At 43.8% G+C, this 8,479-nt stretch overlaps 1 protein-coding gene across 1 annotated transcript; it reads left to right on the forward strand.

Annotated features, from left to right (window-relative positions):
• Positions 1–3,502: 3,502 nt before the first annotated feature.
• Positions 3,503–8,195, forward strand: KCNV1 (potassium voltage-gated channel modifier subfamily V member 1; the record flags this gene model as incomplete). Its single annotated transcript, XM_084230317.1, has 3 exons — positions 3,503–3,997; positions 4,865–5,394; positions 7,684–8,195. The coding sequence occupies exons 1-3, from the start codon at positions 3,531–3,533 to the stop codon at positions 8,193–8,195; spliced, it is 1,509 nt and encodes a 502-aa protein (XP_084086443.1). The 5' UTR covers positions 3,503–3,530.
• Between the last annotated feature and the right edge of the window lie 284 nt (positions 8,196–8,479).

Below are 8,479 nucleotides of genomic sequence, written 5' to 3' on the forward strand. Positions count from 1 at the left end.
GATTAACAGAACAGATAAAAAGGCAGGTATTTTAATTACAAAGGAGACTCTATATTTTAAAATGGATCATTTTGTGCATATACTCCCAGTTAACTAGTCATCATTTCTCTAGTTGTGATTGTTTTAATTCACATAACTTTTCAAAATCACAATTGAAGTTCAATTGGAAATTTTAGGCCCCTTGCAATTGAGATGAAATCTGGAGTCAGAAAGACCTGGGTTTCAAAAATTCCCTATTTCACCTGAAAATTTACTTAGTAACTGTGAGCCTCTCAGTTGAGATCTATAACTAAAGATGACAATACTTACATCCTGGGATCAGTGTGAGAATTCAGATGCTCACCTTGGCCCTGACACATACAGGGTAGTTATTATCATGATTCCTTCTAATCACCATTCATCACAACTACAGTACAGAAGCCGGTGGCAGTAGAGGCTTGCAGTCTCAATCACCTGTCACTAACCTCTGATTATCTGATAAATATTTCCTCTTCATCTAAAATTATCACTTTCCTCTAAAGGTTTTCCTCTATTTCCACCAAAAATCTAAGACCAGGCCAGAGCTGCATTGCTAATTTTTGATTAATTATTCACACTAAGTAATGAATATGGTTCAACTCTGTGCCTGTGAACTCTTGCCTTTCTCAATGCCCAAAATAATCTACAATTGGCATGTTAGGGGAGATTTCCAATGTGCTATCTTAAAGAAAAATTAATGACACATAGTTTATACTAAATATGAGGAACTATTTACTGGCATCATTTTAACCCCTTCATACATTCTATGTATAACAGTTCTCTATAAAGAAGAATAGGTAACCAAGTGGATAGCTGAAAAGAACCATAACTTATAGGGAGTTGGGGGGAGGTAGGGAAGGCATACTATGACTAAAAGTAAATAAATAAAGCTGCCCAGGATAAACCAATGTGCAGTCAGAGCTGAGAACAATGCCCTGAGTAAAAATGGCAAATTCAAAGAAGATTTTTTATTGCTAAATCATGTTCATATATTTCAAATCCCTCTTCAAAATTTATTCCATGTAGTTTTCAGTAAGCATATTATATTTACTATATTCTATTGCATATTAGTGCATGTCATCTAGTATGCTTTTTACTTAAAAAAGATCTTATCTGGCTTTAATTTAAAACACAATAACCTATTAATGATATATTGTTTTTACGCATTTTGATGGATGTTGCACTTTTTCAATGCCAAAAATATCCTCAAAAGAAAAATGCAAATTGCTCAAAAACAGTATCTTGTCCCTTTGTGTCATATAGTGCCTGTCACCTAGTGCATAAACATTAGTTGAAGAGAAATGCCTCTCCTTTTGAAACTTGTAATCAGTCAATAAAAGCAAAGCCATTTTATTTAAAAATCACACAAAAATGACATATCCCAAAGATTTTGTTTGTGTGGGGATTAAATTTGAGCTACATGACCTCAAGTAAGATACTTCATTCTCCTGTGCCTCAGTTTCCCCTCTGTAATAGGCGGAGTGCTATCACTAATTACTAGTATTAAGAAAATGTAAGGTCCTGCATGGGCAAATGGCCTACAAAATTTCCTGGCATGTTGGCTGTTTTTATTAAAACCTGGAGTGATACTGAGGAAGGCATTGAAGCTCATGAAGTAGATAACAGTTGGGGCCACACAGCCAGTCTGAACAGTCACGTGTCAAGCAAAGCCAGAACTAAACAGCCACGTTTCAAGTCAATCTATGAAAAAAGCTCTCCCTGCTGCATCAAGCTGCCTGCTCATCCCTTTATATATACTTTCTAAAACTACTTGCTAGAAAACAAAGGAGATGGGCTGGCTCACTCTCTCTTGCAGGATTCGGAGAGGCTTGCTGGAAATAACAAGAAAGCCTTGAACCGTGCCATGCAAAGCAGATAATATAACTGCTGTAACCCTGAGTTTAGCAGACTTATTCAACTGAAAAATAATGTTCTTGAGCCTTTGTGAGCACACAGATTCAGAGAAATGGGAATCTAATACAGAATTCTTGAAGTGTCTTCAGGATGAATATAATAGTCAGTGTCATCAAGTGCTCGCTTCCTCCCCCGGTCTCACCTCCCTCCGCGCCTAGCATTCCCCACAGCTGGTGCTGGGAACTGCAAATGGCTCGGAGCGAGCGCGGGCGGGGGCGGCCACTCTGCGGTAGCCAGCCGAGGGGCCAGAGCCGGGAAGTAGGTGCAGGCGCGGCGAGGCTGGGCGCCGGCGAAGGGCTTAATTGGTAGCACAGTGCCCGAATCTGTCAAGTCTGACCTCACCTGGAGACCAGGATCAGGAAGGCCAGTAACCAGCAGTGCCCCCTGAGCACAACCAGATGTGCCTGGAGCCTCAGGTGAGTCACCCTGCACTGTTCCCCATCCCGGCCCCAGGTCCAGCAGACCGGCTGGGGCGCGACTCCAAGGAACCCCGTGGGTACACTTCTAGCCTCACCTGGGCGCGGTGCTCAGCTTCTCCCCTTACCGAGGCGTGGTTACTATTTAAACTCCTGCCCCAGCCCACGCCTGTTCTATTCCTTGTCTTTTTGCCTTCCCTCCTCCTAAAAAGAGAGCTCTGCTGCGTGCCTGCGAACAAGCCTAGAACACCTGTTCTCTGAGGAACTTGTAAGAACAGAAAGGGCTAACCTGAACGGTGCAAAGTGCCTCAACGCGCCCTAGAAGCTGGCATCGGTCACCCCTAGTTCTAAGGGACTCGTTGGGATTTCAAATAAAAGTCATTATTCTGTATCCTATTTCTCAACCAGGAAACCTGAGAAAGAAGGGAGAAGAAAATGGACCGTGAGTGACGTGAGTGACCGAGTAAAATGAGAATAGCTGGTCGCAAATGATGCGGGTTCCCTCACCAAGAACACCCTCCCCCCAGGGCTCATACCCCCATCGAAAGCTCCCGGAAAGGCCTATGAAGTCGCAGTGAAAGAAGAGGGAGGAATATATATATAGCTCTCTCCTCAGGTTGGAAGGAACGCATCCCAGTCACCATCTCCTCTGCTTTCTGAACTTTTCGTTTTCATCTCTGCGGGTAGGAGCGAGTCTCGCCATCCCCCGAGCTTGCACTAAGAGTCAACTCGTCCTCCGCCACCATCCCTGCCCCCGGCACCCGCCCCACCTCCAAAGAGGGGGGCTTTCTCTCCGTTCCTCTCCGGGGCTGGAGATCTGGATCACAAAGTTGGGGTGGGGGCTCGTGGGCCCGGAGAAGGGTCTCGGTTCCTGGCAGTGCGCCCCGGGCCCATCCTTGACCTGGACCACATCTGACCATTTTCCTGGGCGCGACCGTTCCTCCCCGCCCAGCCCCGCGCCCCGACACTTGTGCGCTGCTACGGTGCCCTCGCCGTTCCCCAGCCGCAGAGGGGGAGCGCGCACCGGGGGTGGAGAGAGAAGGGGTGCGCCGCTGCAAGGCACCCACCTTGGGAGCCCGGGAAATCCCGGCTGCCACCAGGGGCCGCGCCACCCCTCTCACGGGACCGAGGCTTCCGGCGCGCCCCCAACTTTGGGGAGACCTCAAGGCAGCAGCGGACAGGATGGAGCTGCCTCCCCGAGGTCGGGCGCCGCCCGACTCGCCGCTGGACAGCTGCTCCCTGACCTCGCTAGACTCCAGCGTCTTTTGCAGCGAAGGCGAAGGGGAACCCCTGGCCCTAGGGGACTGCTTCACCGTCAACGTGGGTGGCAGCCGCTTCGTGCTCTCGCAGCAGGCGCTGTCCTGCTTCCCGCACACGCGCCTTGGCAAGCTGGCGGTGGTGGTGGCCTCGTGCCGTCGCCGAGGGGCCCTGGCCGCGGTGCCCAGCCCCTTGGAGTTCTGTGACGACGCCAACCCGGTGGACAACGAGTACTTCTTCGACCGCAGCTCCCAGGCTTTTCGCTATGTCCTGCACTACTACCGCACAGGCCGCCTGCACGTCATGGAACAGCTGTGCGCGCTCTCCTTCCTGCAGGAGATCCAGTACTGGGGCATCGACGAACTCAGCATTGACTCCTGCTGCAGGGACAGGTACTGGGAAGCGCAGAAGGCTGGGTTGGAAAGGTGGGGGCAGTAGGACAGAGAAGCAGAGGTAGAGCCTGGAGGCTTTATAGGAGCCTAGTTCAACCAGTTCTGGGCTAGACAGTAAACAGGGTGGGGGCTGGAAAGTGCCCAGGCTGACTTTTCAGTGGAAACTTTTGAACTTTCTGAGCTTTGCATTGTCTGTTGTTTATCTATTTATTTCTTGAGTGAGTGAGTGAGTGAGCCAGTGAGTGAGCCAGCGAGCGAGCCAGTGTCTATTCATGTCTAACGCACAGAGATCAGGTCTGCAATAAACATTTGGTGACTGACTCTGTAATTAAAAAAGCTCTGCTCCAAATGATGCATGTAGAGGGAGGCTGGTTTCAGAATGAGGTGTTATCATTTATCAAACCTAGGCCACTAACTTTAAAAGCTTGGATGGTGGGCGCTTTAAATGCCAAAGATAGAAAGTTGGTTCCTTGACCAAATGATGGTGGGACTTTGATGATGACTTTGCTATTATCTTGCTTTTATGCCATTTCTTCATAAATACCTTCCCTTCACACACAAAAAGTTTCCATATGGCAAACTTATGTTCTTCTTATGAGAAAATTGGTAACAGAATGCATCAGATTTGCTGGGTAAAAATTGTTTTTTATATAAACTTCCACCAAGCAATGGTCGTTTTAAAGTCATAATTTCAAGTGAGACATTTTTGAATACTGTGGGCAGGAGACAGTCTAGGTAAATTACGAATGGACATTTTTCTGCATTTTACCAAAATAAAACACATGACCTCACTGCCCAGTTTAATTCTTCTTTTATATTTTAAACAATAAAAAGTTAAACTAATCATCAGGTTGTCTTGTCTAAAAGATACTTCAGAAGAAAGGAGCTGAGCGAAACTTTAGACTTTAAGAAGGACACCGAAGACCAGGAAAGTCAACACGAGAGTGAGCAGGACTTCTCAGAAGGACCTTGTCCCACTGTCCGCCAGAAGCTCTGGAACATCCTGGAGAAACCTGGGTCTTCCACGGCTGCCCGAATCTTTGGAGTCATCTCCATCATCTTTGTGGTGGTGTCCATTGTCAACATGGCCCTGATGTCATCTGAGTTAAGCTGGCTGGACCTGCAGCTGCTGGAAATCCTGGAGTATGTTTGCATTAGCTGGTTCACCGGGGAGTTTGTCCTGCGCTTCTTCTGCGTTCGGGACAGGTGCCGCTTCCTGAGAAAAGTGCCAAACATCATAGACCTTCTTGCCATCTTGCCCTTCTACATCACTCTTCTGGTAGAGAGCCTGAGTGGGAGCCAGACAACTCAGGAGCTGGAAAACGTGGGCCGTATCGTCCAGGTGTTGAGGCTGCTCAGGGCTCTGCGCATGCTCAAGCTGGGCAGACATTCCACAGGTATTCTGATTTCGCTGATGCCCCTTAATTTGCCATTGTTTGTAAGAATAGTGCTCTGATCACAGTCCAAGGGAAGTGACTGAATTTTACTCAAAATTACCAACTCCCATTGATCTCAAAATAGATATAGGGAAGCCAAACAGAGTTTTTATCCCAGGTGTAAAGAGGTCTCTCACATACTTTATCTCCATAAGACATTTGATAGACAATTTGATCATAGAACAAACTAAAATTATTTTAGTGCAGTGCCCAGAAGATTTACAAAAATTAAAGATATTCTTCTTCTAGAAGGTTCTAGATAAAATATGCATAAACCACATATGAAAGATGCACAGAAGTTGCATATGCTATATAGGGACATCAGTCAGTTTCTCTTCTGTGTCCAAGGAAGTGCTTGCTTACTACACACGTTCTTTGGCAGAAGAGAATGTCAGTCCTCCCAAGAGAGATGACCAGATGCTGGTAGCCTGCTCATAATTTTTGAAGAAACAATGGAAATATTTGCCTTGGAAGAAAAAAGAAGACACTAACTAAATGCTTTTTCTAGCATCTGAGAATTTCTTGTCCCTAATCTGGAATTCAGGAAAGAGAAGGTAATAAGAATACTTTAGATTTATGGGTGCATAAAGCCTCAAAAATCTAATGAATATTCTCTCTCTCTCTCTCATATACACACAACTGAACTTGAATGTTACAGTCAATATCAAAGAAAATCACACAAATCCATTCATCCTTGCATCCTCCAGAGCAGTGATTCTCAGTGACTGGCCTTGTGGCTATTGAAAATTCTGGAAAAAAAAATATATATATGTATATATATATATACACATATATATATAGCCTTGTTTTAGTATTTAATGAAAATAAGAATCCCTCAAAATAAGATTGTGAAAATGTAAATTGTGAGCCTCAATCCCTAGAGAGTCAGATACTTATTTACTTGTAGGAGTGGGATCCTGGGGCATACATTTTAATAAGCTCACTAGAGAAGAGTACCATATTAATATAATAAGTACAAACACAAGGCATAGGACTACAAATCATTTGGGTAAAGTGTCCTATACCCACCTTATTTCCCCAGATACGTGCCTGAATGGTCATCTAGAGGAGGTTGATAGTAGCTGTCCTTATAAATGCAGGGAGAAGTTAACCTCAGATATATTTTTTTCACATCTCTGAGGTAATTAGGACTTATCCAAATATAATTTTGGTAGTGTATTTTCCTAGCTACTCTCACATTCCAGGGATTTGATAATGGGGTTTCCAACAACTTTTAGAAGTACAACTCTTTGTTTCCTGACACATATAATGGGATGCTTTCTTCTAGTATTTATAAACTCTTCACAGGATTCAATTTAAAAACACCCAATAAAGACTACATTATTTCCCAAAAGAAAGGAAAAAGAAAATAATAGTAATTTCCACAATGCCACCTCTTCAAAGGTTCTCTCAGTTCTAAAGCAGTACAGTGTATTAATAAAGCTTTAATTTATGAAAAAGATATCAATACTTGCATAAATATTTAACAATTTTATCTTAAGCATTACTTTTAGAAAAATATACAAATAAATTACATCCCCCCCAAGCATTAACTATAAATTAAACTTGAGAGGTATTCTAGAGTAGTGTGCAGGAGGACAATGCATTCTCCTGGTGAAAATCCTTTACTTCCTCTGACTTTCAGGCAATGATACTACCAATTATTTTAACTTCATTAGGAGAGTGAGAAAGAAAGGACACGTACAACATAATAAGACAGAAAACAATGGCATAAGAAAACTGTGAAGTAAGGCATTGAAATGCTGCTCTGAATATGTGAAGCTTCACATGCAATCCTGCAAATACTATATATATAGCCCCATATGCTGTACAGATAGCCCATATATACTTTAAAGTACAGTCCACAGTCTATATATCGCAGTCTATACAAATATCCCATTGTGTAGACTAATGTACAAATTTCTATCATATGTTGTCTCCTTTTAGCTCATCTCTTAACTTTATTTTATACACATGATAGCATTAATAAATATATGAGAGAATAAATACATAAAATTGTATCTTCCATCCTCTTCAGTTGGTCCCATCAACCAGACTATGAGTAATCTGAAGACACAAAGATGATAGCTCATCATCTTTGTATCCCCAGAGCATTGTCCACTGCTGAGGACAAAAAAAAGATGAGCAAGGCATGTTAGTGGGTGCCTGGCAGGGAGGCAGAGGGGAAGTGAGGAAAGAGGAGCAGGAGGGCAGAGAAGTCCATGACTGACAGTGGTTGTTCTATTACAGGGTTACGCTCCCTCGGGATGACAATCACCCAGTGTTATGAAGAAGTCGGCCTGCTGCTCCTATTTCTGTCGGTGGGAATTTCTATATTTTCAACTGTGGAATATTTTGCTGAGCAAAGCATTCCCGACACAACCTTCACAAGTGTCCCTTGTGCATGGTGGTGGGCCACAACCTCCATGACTACCGTGGGGTATGGGGACATTAGACCAGACACCACCACAGGCAAAATCGTGGCCTTCATGTGTATATTATCAGGAATCCTTGTCTTGGCATTGCCTATTGCTATTATTAACGACCGTTTTTCTGCTTGCTATTTCACCTTAAAGCTCAAGGAAGCAGCTGTTAGACAGCGTGAAGCCCTAAAGAAGCTCACCAAGAATATAGCCACTGACTCATATATCAGTGTTAACTTGAGAGATGTCTATGCCCGGAGCATCATGGAGATGCTGCGATTAAAAGGGAGAGAAAGAGCAAGTACGAGAAGCAGTGGAGGAGATGATTTCTGGTTTTGAATTTACCTACATTTTATTTACAAAAGCTTGTGTAAAACTAATATGATTGATCCAGCCTTGATATGGATGTTTGTATACTGCTGATGAGTCTCTTTTGAGTACTACCTGTCTTCATGTTTGCTGATACACTGCTTAGTCTATTAGAATAGTTTGTGCCCGCCCCCAAACAATTACACATTGTTTTGACACATTTGAGAGTCTAATAGTCAAACAGTTAACACAAACCAATGCAACTGGGCCAACAGATGCATGCCTGAATTGTTGAATATGAAAATATCCCCTTG

Source organism: Talpa europaea (assembly GCF_964194135.1).
Source record: "Talpa europaea genome assembly, chromosome: 3".
Taxonomy (NCBI): Eukaryota; Metazoa; Chordata; class Mammalia; order Eulipotyphla; family Talpidae; genus Talpa; species Talpa europaea.